The sequence below is a fragment of the Mustela nigripes genome, chromosome 3 (assembly GCF_022355385.1).
Source record: "Mustela nigripes isolate SB6536 chromosome 3, MUSNIG.SB6536, whole genome shotgun sequence".
Classification (NCBI taxonomy): Eukaryota; Metazoa; Chordata; class Mammalia; order Carnivora; family Mustelidae; genus Mustela; species Mustela nigripes.
In genome coordinates, this window is record NC_081559.1 from 12,172,273 (window position 1) to 12,188,989 (window position 16,717).

The following is a 16,717-nucleotide window of genomic DNA, read 5'->3' on the forward strand; positions in this document are numbered from 1 at the left end:
ACATTAAAACATGTTATACAAAAAATAGTCACAAATTTATAATGATACTCCAAAAACAAAGAAACATTGGATGCTCTGAAAATTTCTTAAGAAATAAAAAATTTGAGAAAAGTTTTTGAGAAACAAAAACATTGGATGCTCTCAAATTTATAAGAGGAAAAAATAAGGATGTATTTAGCCTTTCTGGTATTAATTCTATTTGCATGGTCAATAGCTCTAGTGAGTGGGGACAGTTCTGTTCAAAAGAATCTCAGCTGAAGCATGCAGAAGGAGTGTTTGAATTAGGAACATTACCATTTTGCAAACTCCTAATAGAATAACTGCTTCGGACAGTGGTCAGCAACGTATGGTGAAGCCGTGAGTGAGATGTTGATGGAGAAGTTCATTATGAAGAGATAACCCGTTAAACCCACCGATCAATCTTAGCAGCATTAAGAAGGAGACAACCAGACCTCATGAGCTTCCTGATGTGCTGCGATGTCAAGTGTATGGCATCACCCATGAAGCCTTCTCATGACCTCTCCCAACCCCAACACAACTGGAATTTAATCAAGGCTTTAGATAGATAGACATGATGTGATTTGAAGTTTGGGTCCAGTAGCGAATGACCAGGAAAGAATTCTGATGTACGAAAAGGTGATTTTATTATATAACAAGGACAGAGACCCGTGGGCAGAAAGCTGCATCTGCATGTGAGGAGTGACTATGTTATTTCTCAGTTTGTGGAGGGAGGTGAGATAACATTAAGTTTTTAAGGAATTTCAGTAGGCTGAAAGCAAGGTCCTACGGAATCTTGAAGATTCAGCTGCTGTCAAGACAAGGTTGCTTGCAGTCTTTAATAAAACAGAAACATTGAGCCACAAAGGCCGCCATGATTCCTTGAGGAATGTTGGGCTCTGAGTGTCTTCCAGTATCCGCGTAATGTAAGCTGGAAGGAGGTTTAACTTAAGCTACATTTCTCTTGCCTTTGTTTTCCTCATTATTTCCCCCCTGAACAGTTTTGATTGACCCTTCAGTCTTTAAGGTTGTTGAGGGTAGATGGTCTTACCTTCTGTAACTTCTTCCTGCTGAAGATGCACATACAGATGTCCCTACCTGTGGATCAACATTGCTCGGTTGAGGATGTAGGTGTTGTGAATGGCAGAGGCAGTCAAATCCAAGGTAGACAGCATATATACAACTCTCCCTGAGTAAAAAGATTATCTGTTGATGTGCAGCTACTGTAGTGATGAAGGCTCGACACCGAGTGAAAAAAACACTAAAGAACGAAACATGTTAGAATTAAAATGGCTTTAACAAAGAGACAGCCTTAATAGTTGACCATAATCCCCCTCCAAACCAGGAACTTAACCAATCGTTGGAAAAGAGGGAAGGCTTTTTGTAGAGCTTAACTGAAATACTCTAGTATACTTTTAGTAGTCCTGTGACATTTTAATGATAACCTGAGGTGTATAAGCAGCATTGTTTTAATAATGGCACATTACCTTCTTGTGCTGCTGTTAGGACATCTAAAACCATTCTATTTTGTAGAACCGCTTTGAGCATTTGTGTGACCTCAGTATTAAGTAAGGAGATGCTGCTTTGTGAATCATTGAGAGCTTTTCGGTGTACTTATTAAGAGCTTCCATATGCCAAATTACACTTTCCAGCCCTACAGATGGAACAAAAGTGGATGCCAGATGGTCATACCAATGAAAAACAGATCATGTCCATCTCTGTCTTAAATTGGGAAGATAAGCTGGGGGTAGTGATGGTTTTGGTAACAAACCCATGTGTCCAGGCAAAACCCAAGGTGCAACGACCTATCCACACTACAGGAAGCCAGAGGCATAGGTTAGTTCCACATAACCAGTGGTTCTGTCTGGGACTAGCCATCTAATTTCAGGTCACCTTATCCAATCAGCAAACCAGTTGGTAACCTGCAGTACAATGGCTTGAGAACAGGTTTCTAAGGACAGCCATCCTGAATCGCATGTGCTATGTGCCCAGGTAGAATGTGTTTGACTTTTATGCCCCTAGAATAAAATTGCCTTTTGACCGAGCTGTCCAATGGTGGGTGTGAGCCATAAGTATGTATCCCAGACTTGGTATATACCATCCTCAGTACGGCGTAAGTAGGGTTTTGTAACTCAGGCCCTCATCGGCGGGCATCAGTTTGTCGGCTTGTAAAGTCCGTTAATATTTTAGTAGTTTGAGGGTATGGCATAGTCTGGGTACATCCTAGTACATTCCATGTCATAATGATCATGGGCCAAGAAGAAACCTTCTGATTAGTGATAGATTTATCACAAAACGGTATCATTATATATTATTTCCAAAGTGTAAATATATAGAGAGTGCCAGTCCGCGCCTTGTAAAGGAAAAAACCCACTAGAGAAACCCATATGTACTTGACATGGACAAAACCCCACATATCCAATAAGCTGTTTGATTCTGTAGTTGAGCATAATGCTGTACCCATTGTAGAAAGGAACTGTCCTTTAAGATAGGTGAACAGAGGGTCACCTGGTTGGCTCAGTCAGTTAAGCATCTGCCTTCTGCTCGTATCATGATCCCGGGATCCTGGGATCGAGTCCCGGATCAGGTTCCCTGCTTAGGGGGGAGCCTGCTTTTCCTTCTCCCTCTGCTGCTGCCCCTGCCTATACTCGCTGTCTCTGACAAATAATAAAATCTTTTTTTTTTTTTTAAAGATAGGTGAACAGAGAATGGACAAAAAGCATACAACTTCATTGTTCCTTGAAGAGGAGTTTGGGATCTTTTACAGGTTTGCAGGGGTAAGAAGGCATGTGAGTTTGCTCATGGGTTTCCTGTGAAGGAGGTACAGGTTTTATTCTAGATATGTGAACCCAAGAAGAGTGTCCTGCTAATTTTACTGCATTGGGAGTATATAATATTATCTGATGTGGACCTTTCTCTTTGGGATTTAAGTCCCCCACCGTATGTGACTTCCAGTCTTTTATATAAACCATATCTCCAGGACTTACATGGGGTAGACTTCCAGTTCTAGTCAAATCAGGTTTGGGGAGCATGCGATCAGGATATGCATTAAGTAACTTACAAATTAAACCAGGCTTGAGTGAATAATTTAATAGATCATATAATCTTCATCTAATAACAGGTCCACTGTAAGAAAGGGCTTTCCATATAAAAGAGCTAAGTCTTATAGGTGGTTTTGGAGCCGTTCTCATTCTGAGAAGTCCTACTGGTAAGAGAGTAAAAGAGAGTAACCCAATGTTCCTGGGTCTCTGCACCAAGTTTAGTTAGGGGCCGTTTTAAAGGATGATTGCTTTTCCTACCTCTCAGAGGATTGTGGATGCCAGGCTGAAAGTAAAAAATATTTAATTTTCAAAGCTTGTGCTAGTTGTTGGGTTATTTGTACAGTGAAAGAAGAGCCATCACCACTCTGAATGGACCATTGAAAGTATTGACAAACACTAGTAGGATTTATAGCCTTTGCAAGAGGGTGTTTGTGTGCAGTCAAGCTACCCATCCTCACGGGATGGGCATGTTCCATGCCTCTGGACCGGTTTTAAAAGTAGTGGGGGGACAGCACCTTCCAGATTTACCTGTGCACAAACAATACAGAATGGGCAAACCTGTTTTGTTGGAGCTGTTAAGTTCATTCCAGCAAATATTTTTTAGATTAAATGTCCTAAAGCACTTTTACCCAGGCAAGTTGCCTGGTATAAATTCTGTATCACCTTCCATTGGCTATTTTTGGGAATAAAGATGTTTCCCTTATTAATAAGCCAGTTCTGTGTATTTTTTGAATGTCCCCATTCCTGGGCTATGTCAGTTTCTTGGTCTGAATAGCCAGGAGTTACAGACTTTATTGGAGCTGAACCTGGTGTGAGATTGCATATTTGTTTAGTTTGTGCTGGCTGCTTGGCTACATGGTCGGCCAAATTATTTCCTTTAGATTCTAAAGTCATATCCTTTCGGTGTCCTCGGAGGAGAATGACATCAGCCTCCTTAGGTAGGGGTACAGCTTCATTCCAGGCCCATTTTTGGGGACTTATGACTTGATAGTAATACCCTTTCCTCCCAAATTGGAGCACCAAGAAAGCATATTTGAAGTCAGCATAAATATTAATTCTTAGGCCTTTTGCCAGTTGAAGAGCACAGATAAGTGCTATTAATTCAACCTTTTGAGCAGAAGTCTTTGTTGGAAGGGCTTTTGCCTCAGTGGTCTTAATTAAGCTAACTTTCTCCCTTATCCAGGAAACCACCACCATCAGTAAGACAACTGTCCTCCGCATTTTCAATAGGGGAATCTTTTTAAATCTGGTCCGCTAGAATGAACAAGATCGAAAATCTCTGAGAAGTCGTGTTCTAACATAGAAGTGTGATGCTCCGGTCCAGGCGTCCGAGTAGCTGGGGTTCAAGTTTCGCAGGTTGTAGCTATTATTTCAGGTCTAAAACACAGCCTGGTGTCTGGCGAGTCGGCCTTCCACCATCATTCGTGGCCTTGGGCTCTTTGGACTGTGGATGACACTGTGGCGTCATCAGTGCCACAGCCTGTCCCGGAGTAAGTCGGGAAACTTCTTCCACCGGGAGGGCTGTTGCGGCCACTGCCTGAGGACACACCAGCCTTGTGTCACATCACCTCGTGACTTTGAATAATAGCCCACTGTTCTTGTTTTATTTTCCGATTTCTGGGTAAGAACTCCCACGGCTTCTCCCTGGTTTCTGGCAACTGATACAGTGAAAGGTTTTTCTAAATTCGGTAAAGCCGGTCCTGGCGCCGACAAAAGCTTGGTTTTTAACGTGCGAAGGGCTGTCTGGTGGGTCTTCATCCCGAATAAAGTTTCTTCATCAGGGCCTTCAGTTGAATCAAACAATGGTTTGGCTAAGAGCCCAGACCCAGGAATCCACAGGAGGCAAATACCTGCCATGCCTAGGAAAACACAGAGTTGGTTTTGTTTTGTTTTGTTTTGTTTTTTAAAGATTTTATTTATTTGACAGACAGAGATCACAAGTAGGCAGAGAGGCAGGGAGGTGGCGGGGGGTGGGGGAAGCAGGCTCCCTGCTGAGTACAGAGCCCGATGTGGGACTCGATCCCAGGACCCTGGGATCATGACCTGAGATGAAGGCAGAGGCTTAACCCACTGAGCCACCCAGGCGCCCCAGGAGTTGTTTTTTTTTTTTATAGCTGGGGGTCCAAAGCTTTTTTTTTTTTTTTCCTGTCAGTAGACAGGGTACGATGACCTGGTGTTAGCGCATATCCCAAATATTGTACTTTCTGTTGAGATATTTGCCCCTTTTTAGGGGAGACATGATGCCCTCTGTCTGCCAAGAAATTGAGTGAAGTTAAGGAATTACTATCAGACATTTCTTTTGCGAACTACAGATTAAAACATCATCCACATGTTGGATTTTAGTCTCTGGAGGCAAGAAGAGCTCACGGAGGTCTTTACTAAGGGCAGCCCTGAGCAAGTGAGGAAAGTCTCTAAATTCCTGTGGCAAGACTGTCCAAGTTCATTAGCAAGACTGTCCAAGTTCATTAGCAGCATGTGGCCTCAAAGGTGAGGCTCATTCAAAGGCAAATAGTGGCTGTGTTTCCTCACCTGGAGGGAGGCAAAAGAAGGTGTCTTTTAAATCTAGTACCGAAAACCAGTTGGCATCACCAGGGACCTGGGTGAGAACAGTGTGCGGATCTGGCGCCGTGGGACGAAGAGGCGTTACCGCCTCATTTACAGCTCTTCAATCTTGTACCCTCTGATACTCCCCATTTGGTTTGTTTACTGGTAAAATCAGTGTTATAAGGAGATTGACAAGACTTTAAATAAAATACCATGTTTGAGAAACTTCTCAAGAAGTGGTTGTAACCCAGCTTTTGCCATAGGTTTTAAAGGATATTGGTTAGTCTGAGAATAATGGCCTGGTCCTTCAACGTCACTGTCACTGGCTGGGCTTGATGAGCCCGTCCTGGGACATCGCCATCCCACACTTGTGTGTTTACTTTCCTCCAGCGAGTAGGAGGGAGGGATATCAGGGTTATTAAGAGCGAGATCAGGGCTATTAGGAGGGATATCATGGGTACTAGGAGAGATACCAGGATTATCAGGGATATTAGGAGAGGTGTCAGGGTAAAATGTTAGTTCTCCAGGTGTTAAAAAAAAAAACAAACAAGCCATCCCCTTCTTTAGTAAGAGCAAACCTGTTTCCCAGTTTATACATTACATCTCATCCAAGTAACGGAGTGGGACAAGACAGAAGGACCAGGAAAACACAAGTAACCAACTGACTTTTGTATTCGCAGGTTAAAACATGGCCTAGAGGCAGGTTTTAGTTTCCCCTTCTATGCCAACTGTTTCATGGTTGGAAAGACAAGTTGGGCCAGAGTGCTGAATGAGAACAGGCAGAGTCAGCGGCTCCTGTGGGGGATAAGAAAATGGACAGACTTACCTTCCACATCCAGGATAAACCCGGGGCTCGGTCATCTTGATGTCACAGGGAGCTGGACCAGCCTCAAAGCCCCATCACGGTTCCTGCTCTCTGGGGGGGAGTGAGTTCCTGTCTTCCCCTCTCTCTCTGGAGATGAGGACAGTCTCTCTCCCAATCCCGCCCCCCCTTTCTTTAACAGACAGGACATGGACCTGGCGGGAGAGCCTTTGTTCAGACATTCTTTGCTTCAGTATCTGGTCTGGTCACATCCATAGCACAGGGTCCTACCTGGTCCTTTGCCTGATACCAGGTTCCCTTTGACCCCTGGTTCCTCTGGTGTTGTGGGGGATCTGCAAAAGCACCAGCCAATATTTGGGCCTGCATCTTACCCTGCAGTATAGCTCTCTGGTCTTTTTCTTACTCTAAGGCCCCATCTCTATTAATAAAGATGCCGGTAGCTACCACTAGTAAGCGCTGGGCACGAGTTTGAGGGTCTAAAGCCATTCTAGTCAGTTTTCAGCAGGTGCCAGGTACTGACTGACTTATCAACTGTACGTTTAATATAGTTGTTCCCTCAGGGTCCTGATTCGTGTAGTTATGGATGGCTTCTAGTAAATGACCCTGAAATAGAGCTGGGTTCTCACCAGCTCCTTGAATCACTTCCTGAATTTGATCAAACTTTACAGGTTTAGAGAATCCTTTTTTGAATTCCTTCTATTAATCAAGTTGATCATATGGTTTCTTCTCCCCTACCCAGTCTCTCCTCTTGCTTGGAATCCAGATGAGAAGATGTGAGCCTCACACCGGGTGCCAGAATGCTGTGATTTGAAGCTTGGGTCCAATAGCAAATGACCAGGAAATAATTCTTGAGATGTTTTTAAGGTGATTTTATTATAGCACGGGGACAGGACCCATGGACAGAGAGAGCTGGACCTCTGAGTGTGAGGAGGAACTGGCTATATACATTTTATGTTTGTGGAGGGAGGTGAGGTAACATTAAGTTTTTAAGGAATTTCTGTAGGCTAAAAGCAAGGTCCTACAGAACATTGAAGATTTAGTTTCCTTCAGGGTAAAGTTGCTTTTAGTCTTTAATAAAACAAATACTGAGACATTGAGGCTGCCATGATTTCTTGAGGAAAGTCAGGTCTGAGAGTTTTTAGGTACATATCAGTGTGCCGCAAACTGTAAGGAGAGTTAATTTAGGCTACATTTCTCTTGCCTTTGTTTTCCTCATCAGGCGCAATGTAGGTAGTAAGTAGGATGGAAGAACAAAGAACACCAAAAGAAGCAATCAGCTATTATAAGATGTAGTGTGGGGACGCCTGGGTGGCTCCGTGGGTTAAGCCACTGCCTTCGGCTCAGGTCATGATCCCAGGGTCATGGGATCGAGTCCCGCATCAGGCTCCTTGCTCGGCAGGGAACCTGCTTCTCTCGCTGCCTCTGCCTGCCTCTCTGCCTGCTTGTGTGTATTCACTTGTTCTCTCTCTCTCTCTTTCTGGCAAATAAATAAAATCTTTAAATATATATATAAATAAATAAAATGTAGTGTATTCTGGAGAACAACTGACTGGGCATGTTAATAGCATTAAAAGGAGGATTGGGTGAGGGGACTGTTCTAGATTAAACAGACTTGAGGAGAAAACTAACATACATTGAATAACATTTGTTTGATTCAAAGAAATCAAGTGTAAAAGGACTTTTTTGGATTCTGGGAAATTTGAGGATATTAAAATTTTTTGTGAGGTGTAAAAGTGGCACTTTACTTAAGGAAATGTCTTTTTGAAAAATGTATACTAAAGTACCTAAGAGTAAATTAATGTTTATGAGATTGGCTTCAAAATACTCTAGAAAAACTTAAGTGAATGTGGCAAAATATTGACCATTCTCAGAGCTCAATGAAGTATATGGCGATGGTAGTTGGTTACCCTCACTTTTATGAACACACTTTGGAAATTTTCACAAAATTTTGTGTTCACATAAACAAAATGACATGGGGAAGTGTCTTAGAAATATTGCTTTTTATTTTTATTTATTTATTTTTAAAAGATTTTATTCATTTACTTGACAGATTGAGATCACAAGTAGGCAGAGAGGCAGGCAGAGAGAGAGGGGGGAAGCAGGCTCCCTGCTGAGCAGAGAGTCCGATGTGGGCCTGGATCCCAGGACCCTGAGATCATGACCTGAGCTGAAGGCAGAGGTTTTAACCCACTGAGCCACCCAGGCGCCCCTAGAAATATGTATTTTAAAGATTTTTACAATTATTTTTGAGAGAGAGAGCAAGAGCAAGTGGGGCGAGGAGCAGACAGAGAGGGACAAGCCGACTGTGCTGAGGGCCAGCCCGAGATCATGAGGAGAGCCGAAATTACGATCTGGAGGCTTGACTAAATGAGCCGCCCAGGCGCCCCTGTGTTCTGGATATGTTAAGTGAAAACAAATGTGGAAAATAGCTAGTTCGGTTCTGAGTTTTTAAAAGGAGTTAAAGGCAGATTTCAAAAATGTAAAGATAAACGCCAAAATTAATACTGGTAAATTTAAGTCGCAGGCTTACAGATAATTTTTATATTAATGCCTTTCAGTATTTTCCAAGTTGCTTAAAAAAAAAAAATTCCAGGATGTTTGTTATCTCTGTTCATATTTACCGGATAAACATACCAGATAAACTGTGAATAGTGATAAAGCTTTGAAAAAAAGTTTAGATCAAGATAGCTCTTGATTGAAAAAATAAACTTGGATAGTTATTTCTGAAACTGTTAAGATCAAGCTGTAAAACCGCTGGTTGTTCTTAAGTTACTTTCCTGCCCAGCTGGAACGAACGGGACTGTTTGTTCTGCACCGGGTGTGCTGGGAACCAGGTGGGAGCAGCGGCGCCAAAACCGACTTGGTTTGGAGCTGCGCTTCTGGCTGGAAAGCCACTTAAAATACGCACCAAAGAGGGGCACCTGGGTGGCTCAGTGGGTTAAAGCCTCTGCCTTCGGCTCAGGTCATGATCTCAGGGTCCTGGGATCCAGGCCCACATCGGGCTCTCTGCTCTGTGGAGAGCCTGCTTCCTCCTCCTCCTCCTCTCTCTCTGCCTGCTGCTCTGCCTACTTGTGATCTCTGTCAAATAAATAAATAAATAAATAAATCTTTAAAAAAAAAAAAAATACGCACCAAAGAGGGGCACCTGGGTGGCTCAGTGGATTAAGCCTCTGCCTTCAGCTCAGGTCATGAGCCCAGGGTCTTGGGATCGAGCCCCGCACGGGCCTCTCTGCTCAGCGGGGAGCCTGCTTCCTCCTCTCTCTCATATATTTAAAAAAATATATGCACCAAGGCAAGACTACCAAAGGGACCCCGGGACCTGCCGCACCTGCAGGGGGGCGGAGAGGCGGCGCGGAGGCGCGGGGGAGGGGTCCGGCCAATGATCTCGGAGCGGCCGGAGCGCTCGCGTGACGTGCTGGGATCCCGGCAAGTTCCCCCCGCCAGGCGCGCGGAGTTTTGGGTCCGCAGCGGGACTCTCTGTCTTGGCGCTTGGCTGCCGGGAGACTCGGCGGGCAGCGCAGTCGGCGACCCGGGGCGCGGTGCCGGGCCGTGCTCCCCCCACCCCCACCATGGAGCGGGCGGCGGAGCTGCTCTTCTACGTGAACGGCCGCAAGGTGAGCGCTCGGGGCCGCTCCTGGGCTGGGGGCGCCTTTGCCCCCGCGCGCAGCTCCGCCCCCACCCGGCAGGTGCGGCCGTGCTTCCCCGACCGCCCCGGAGCTCGGGGGCCACTCGCCGGGGTTCCTTTCCTTCTCCTTCCGAGACGCCCCGACTGACCCCCGACACCCCCCGCCCGGCAAACAGGAGGAGAAATGGCTTTTCTTCCTCCTCGGGGTCAGCGCTGCCCACAGAGCGACTGGAGCAGAGGGCGGGTCACACCGGATCGATGGGCCCCGATCGCTTCTCGGATGAGGCGGTTGTGACCTCCTCAAGTCACAGCAAGTTCCTGGCAGAGCTGAAGCCAGAACCGGGTTCTGGGGTCTTGAAGGTCCTCCCGCCGTCCGCGGTGACGCGGCACCTCTGCTCTGGGAAACCGGGCTGGCTCTGCAGAGCCTCGGCGAGACGTCCCGGCAGGGCTCGACCCGGCGGGGCAGCAAAGCCCCTGGGCATCCCTGAAAACACCCCTCTCCCCCGACGGGGCCGTGAACCCCGTTCACTCAACGCTGTCCCAGCATATTGGCACTACTTTGCAAGGGGGAAACTGAGGCAGGAAAGTAAAAGGGCTTCCTTAAGAGATGACCAAGCAAGCGAGGGCCTTGCTACCCGCCTTTCCACAGTGCCAGCCCCTTCAGAGCCAAGGGGATCCCTGCCCCTGGGGCCAGAGTAGCCAAACCCGTTTTCCCAACCGGCGTGAGGGACACACCAAGAGGCTGAGGTCAGGCATCAGGGCCTCTCACTGGAAGCCTCTTCTGAGGGCCTGATCCTCTTTTTATATTTGTGGTTTTGTAGTGATTTTCTTAAAAGAAGACCCCCTCCTCAAATTGTACAAGTTCTAGGTTCCATAAAACCTTCCTCTGACCCTGTTGCCCGAGTTCCACACTAGATAACATGGGCTTTTTATTTCGGATCTGTAATGGGGCTCTTGGGATCCCCTCAGAGGACTACTCTGAGGGTAAAAATTGGCAGCGGGCTGAAGGGTTCGCATTACATCTTTCTTTGCATGACTGAGGGCAGAGCAAAGGAAACTGCCCTTTCTACAAGCAACGATTCAGTTCCAGCTCTCTTACTGGGATGCTCTAAACTTTTAGAGCCCCAGGTCCTCTTTTAAAAGGGGATACTACTACCGAGATAAGAGTGATAATCTGTGTTTAATCTGTTTGTTAAGGGTCTGCTCTGGAAGGCAGGGTTCCGGTGTTCTCAGGGGAGGCAACAGAACACAGAAATGACGAAGTCGCTGCTTGCACGGAGTTTCCAGAGTGCTGAGGCGGCAGGCGACAAGCACATTAGAAAGTGGAAAGGTGTCAGGACAGAACCTAGAGCAAAGTGAAGGGACAGAGAGTGAACAGGGCTGATATTTTAAGTGGGCTGGATGTTTAGGTCTCTCCGAAAGAGTGACACTTGAGCAGTGACAGGTGTGAAGTGAGGGAGCATCTGGGAGACGTATCCCAGATGCAGGGAATGGGGCTGCGGAGATCCTTGGGCATGGGGGGTTTCCGCATGCTAAGGGGTGGCGAGGCGGGCCGCGGGGCTGGGGATGTGGCCAGGGGCCGGATTGCCGGGGCTTTGTGCGTGGTGGTGAGGGTTCTGGGTGAATGAGGAAACTGGTTTTTGAGTCTAGCTTCTTCCTCATCCACCCTTCCCTGCCCCCAAACAAACTCTAGTGGGATTTTTAACGTAATGACTAACAACAGTTTGTGCTCTATTGATTTTTAAAAATAGATAAGCTGGTTCTTATCTAGGGGCTCATTTTTATCTATGGGCCAAATGCCCTGTGATCATTTGCAGAGTACACGCTGAAGATCCGGAGTACGTTTTTCTCGCAGAAGTCATCATGCTGCCCTTCCGCTATCCTCCTCCTCCCTTCCAAATTGTTAGGGTGCGTTTCATTCCTGGCGCGCAATCCTGATGGCCCCAGACATAGATTAAAGTTTCTGGTTCAGAGGATGAGGAACTGTTGAGAAAAGGGAGAGAGAGAAATCACCAGCAAAGAGGGGTCTAAGGTCAAACACGACCTCTGGGGTTAAAAACTTGCCTCCGAGGGCCTCTTAGTTGAATTTTATTTCTTTTGGTGTTGAGTTGTATGAAGTTCTTTATATATTTTGGATATCGATCCCTTATCAGATATACCATTTACAAATATCTTCTCTCATTCCCTCGGCTGTCTTCCTGTTTTGTTGATGGTTTCCTTTGCTGTACAAAAGCTTTTTATTTTATTTTTTTTTAAATTTTGGTGTGGTCTCAGCAGTTTATTTTTGCTTTTCTTTTCCTTACTTGAGGAGACACAGCTAGAAAAATGCTGCTGAGACAGCTGTGCAAGAGATTACTGCCTATGTTTTCTTCTAGGAGTTTTATGGTTTCAGGTTTTGCATGTAGGTCTTTTATCCGTTTTGAATTTGTTTGTGTACGGTGTAACAAGTGGCCCAGTTTCCCCACCCCCATTTGATGAAAAGACTGTCTTTCCCCCATTGCGTATTCTTGCCCACTTTCTCCTAGCTCCACTGACATCTAAGCATGAGCTTATTTCTGGGCTCTCTATTCTGTTCTGCTGATCTGTGTGCCTGTTTAGTGCCAGTACCTGATATTTTTATTGCTCTACCTTTGTGAATCTCTTGAAACCTCGGATTGTGATACCTACGGCTTTGTTTTTTTCTTCTCAAGATTGCTTTGGCTCTTTTGAAATAAGACATATAGAGAAAGACAAATACCATGTGGAATCTTAAAAAAAAAAAAGAAAGAAAGAAAGAGAGAAAGCAAGCAAGCAAGCAAACAGCAACAGAAACAGAATCATAAAATAGAGAACAAACTGGGGGTTGCCAGAGGGAAGGTGGTTGAAGGGACTGGCAAAATGGGTGAAGAAAATTAAGTATAAACTTACAGTTAATAAGTAAGTTACAGAGATGAAAAGTACAGCATAGGCAATATGGTCAGTAATACTGTAATAACATTATATGGGGACAGATGGTGACCACACTTATTTGGTGAGCCCTGAGCAATGTATAGAATTGTATAGAAGCCGGTTAGGAGACTCTAGGTTATATGATTAGCCTCCAATCTGTGCTTTTTTGCAAAATCCCCTCAGATCACCAAAAGTTGTCATCAGGCAGGGTCTGAGGCTATCGAGAGGGGAGGCCACTGCATATGGGTCAGACATGCAGTTGCAGAGAGATTTCTGAATTATTAAATGCTCCACAAGGGACCCCCAGAACATGTGATCGACTTAGCCTAGAGTTTGAGGGGAGAAGCAGCCATAAATAAGTCATACCTGAGACGCAATTCTTTAATACAACTAAGGAACTGAAGCCTGTTATTCTACAGGGCAGCGAGGCATAGTGAGTGAAGGTGTGAGCTTTTGGAACTGGTTAGTCATGGGTTTGAACTCTATGCTCTCTGCTCTGCCACTTGGCCGCTCTGTGGCCTCAAGCAAGTTGCTTCATATCTCTGAGCCTCAGCTTTCGCCTCTGCAAAATGGGGCTACTAACAGTGACATCTCTCATGGAACTGAGGTAAAGATTAAATTCCACGGAGAGTGGTTAGCAAGTAGTCAGTATATAGAAGTGATTATGAATACTTGCGCTAGAAAATAATCTGCTTCATGTGCAGAGCCAGACCTGCCTGGAAGTGCCGGCGGGGGCTGAAAAGTAGTCATTGAGCGTTATTTGCTCGACAAAAACGTAAGGTCTTGAGATCACTATAGGAATCTGGAAAGAGCTGTCCATTAGTGAGTCTTTCTTTGGGTCCCTGGTCTGCAGAGGTGAGAGAGGACATTTCTGGAATGCTTCTAATGATTCAGAGAAAAGTGGAGGGGAATAGATGTGGCTTGGGCAGGGAGATCCAACAATTAAAATGAATTTTAAAGCCACCAGAAGCTCAGGCAGAAGTGTCCTCACCGCCTGTCCCCTTGGCCGCGTTCTCTGTTGTAAGGTCGCTGGCGGATTATCACTCTTCCCCACTGGGTCCCACAAATACATCTCTTCTTCCCTCTCCTTGTACTTCTCAGCCTTGCGCTTTCACACGTATCTCTTCCCCTTTCTTAGTTTCCATTGTTTCACCACTTTCTCAGGCCCCTTCATCTCCCTTTTCTTTCTGCCTTTGTCTTGGAGGTGGTGAAGACGACTCGAATTCATCACCGACCCGACACAGAGGAACGTGATTTCTCAATCTTGTGCAGTATGAACTTGAAATCTCACAGAGAGCTGGTGGAGATACAGAAGGACAGACTCTGTCCTTACAACACTCAAGGCTGTACTGAGCCAGGAACATGTCATGACCCTGACTCAAGAACTGACATCATCTCCCAACACCGGAGTCAGTGACAGTAACTCTGTTCCGAATTCCCTCCACCCCCAGCCACCAGCTTTGGCCCTGATCTCACTGTTCCACTCCAAGATCTGCCAGGGCAGGGTATATGCCCTATCCCTTCTCCCTCCCTCCTCCCCTCCAAATAGGCCATCCTCCAAATCAAGAAAAATAAACACATTTCAAGCCAGTGGCACTTTGAACCAGACTCTAGTCTCTTGAGACATCTCTTAGATAGAACAAGTACCCAAACAAACAAGGCCTGCTTCTTCCATTAATTCCTTCCAAAAATATACAAATATCCTTCAAGCTTAAATGCTCTTCTTTTGTTATCTAAGCTACTCCGATCCTGTTTTGTCTTTAAACGTGGGCTTCTGTAAAATTTGCCATCGTATGTATTAACTAAGATTACTTTCAGCTGTGAATTGCACCGACTCAAAACTAACAGTGGTTCAGACTAGACACAAATCATTTTTACTTGGTGTGGAAGCTTCATGATGTCATCTGAGACCCAGATTTCTTCTCTTTTTCCTCTCCTGTTGTTAATATAGTGCCTTCTGGTCTAAGATAGCTGCTGGAGTTCTAGCCATTTCATCCCTTTTCCAGGCAGCAGGAACAAGGAAAGGCAGAGTGTGTGCTGAGATACACAACAAGAGTTTCTGCCATCATTCCTGGCACTTCTCTGTTTTTCTTTCTTTTCTTCTGTCCAGATGCCCCAAGACTGTGAGAAATCCTTCTTCTCTCCTCAGTGCTCTCATAGCAAATTATATACATCATGATCACTTATTAAAATCAGTTAATATTTATTATGTCCCTATGATATATCCCCAGCACCTGGCTCAGTGTTTGACACAAAGAAGAATAACAGAAGGTGGTGTCTTCCAGGATCAAGAGAGGCTTAGACACACACAAATAATTGTGATGCATGGTGCAGTGCTGTCACTCAGTTCCAACGTGTGGGGTGGTTTTTCCCCACACCACCAAGCAATTCCCTGACTCCTGAATGTTTTACAATTCAACTCAATTCTTACACTGTCTCCCCAAAAATAGCATCAGGTTCATTAAGGGCTCAGTCCCACAGGAATGCCCCTCCCTGCCCTCAAATGCCAGTCACAAGTCTGGGTTGTTACCTATACTTCTCACTGACTGACTACAAATCAGATCCCCCAGTCCCTTCCTGAGGTGTGATTAATTTGCTAGAGGGGCTCACAGAACTCAGGTAATAGGTTTAATCACTTGGTTACTGGTTTATTACAAAGGGTATTAAATGATATGAATCAACAGCCAGGTGAAGGTATGGGATGGGTCAGAACAAAGGAGCTTCTGACCCCATGGAATTGGGGTCTGGCACAGGTAGCATATGGATGTGTTCTGGTTCACCAACCGGGAAGCTCTAAGCCCATCCTTTTGGGCTTTTAGGGGCTTTTGTTTTACACAGGCATGACTGATTAAATCATTGGCCATTGGCAACTGATTTAACTTGCAGCCTGTCCCTCTCCCCTGTCTGGAGATCGGGGGACTGGACTGAGAGTTCCATGGTTGGTTTTTTCTGGCAACAAGCTCCCATTAGATTAATTCCAAGAGGTACACCATTAACATAACACAGGCCCCTTGATCGCACTCAATACACAAAATTCCAGGGATTTTAGGAGCTATATGCCAGGAACAGTGACTGAAAACAAAATATGTATTCCTAATTATAAGTCACAATGTCACATGGAGTCCAAAGTTCTGTGACAGATGTGTGGACATTGGCCATGGGAGCACAGGGGAAGCCGGTTACCTGGAGCAGAGGAAAGGTATATTCGATGGCAGCACCCCCACAGAAGAGAACACTTGAGCAGGGCTTTGAATGATGTCCAAATTTCTGCCAAGCAAAGAAGATAGGGAGGACTTTCTGAAGGAATCCTATATCCAAATGTAGTGAATGGTGAAAGACCTGCTGGTCTAGCCAGTGCTTCCACCTGACCAGTGTTCAAGACGCATGGGTTGATGGCAGGAGAAGATGGGCAGTCTTTCAAAAAGGCCTTGTAGGTTCTGCCATGGAGCTTGAATTCCTTCTTGTATTCCAGGAACCTAGAATATAAATTTCCCAAAGACCCATTCAGTGTGCTCATTCATGATGCACCTTTCCTTGTTCTTTCTCCCAGAAATTCGGATTCCAGAAGAATGTCAATTAACAGGTACCCTGAATGATTTGGGAATTCCCAGCATGGTGACTTGGCAGCCAGGAGCAGTGTTGAATTAAAGCAGATGATCAGACTTGGATTTTAGAGAGGTCATTCCGGCAGTAGTGTGAAGAGTGGTGTTGTGGGTGCCAAGAATGGAGGCAGGAGACACGTTAGGCAGCTCTGATCAT

The 16,717-nt window shown here is 45.5% G+C and overlaps 1 protein-coding gene across 1 annotated transcript in view; it reads left to right on the plus strand.

Annotated features, from left to right (window-relative positions):
- Positions 1–9,739: 9,739 nt before the first annotated feature.
- The window catches only part of LOC132013436 (aldehyde oxidase), an 82,570-nt gene continuing 75,592 nt past the window's right edge, over positions 9,740–16,717 (plus strand). The window contains exon 1 of the mRNA XM_059393151.1: positions 9,740–10,019. Within this exon, the coding sequence (XP_059249134.1) occupies positions 9,975–10,019 (45 nt within the window). The 5' untranslated portion in view covers positions 9,740–9,974. The remainder of the gene's footprint in view (positions 10,020–16,717) is intronic.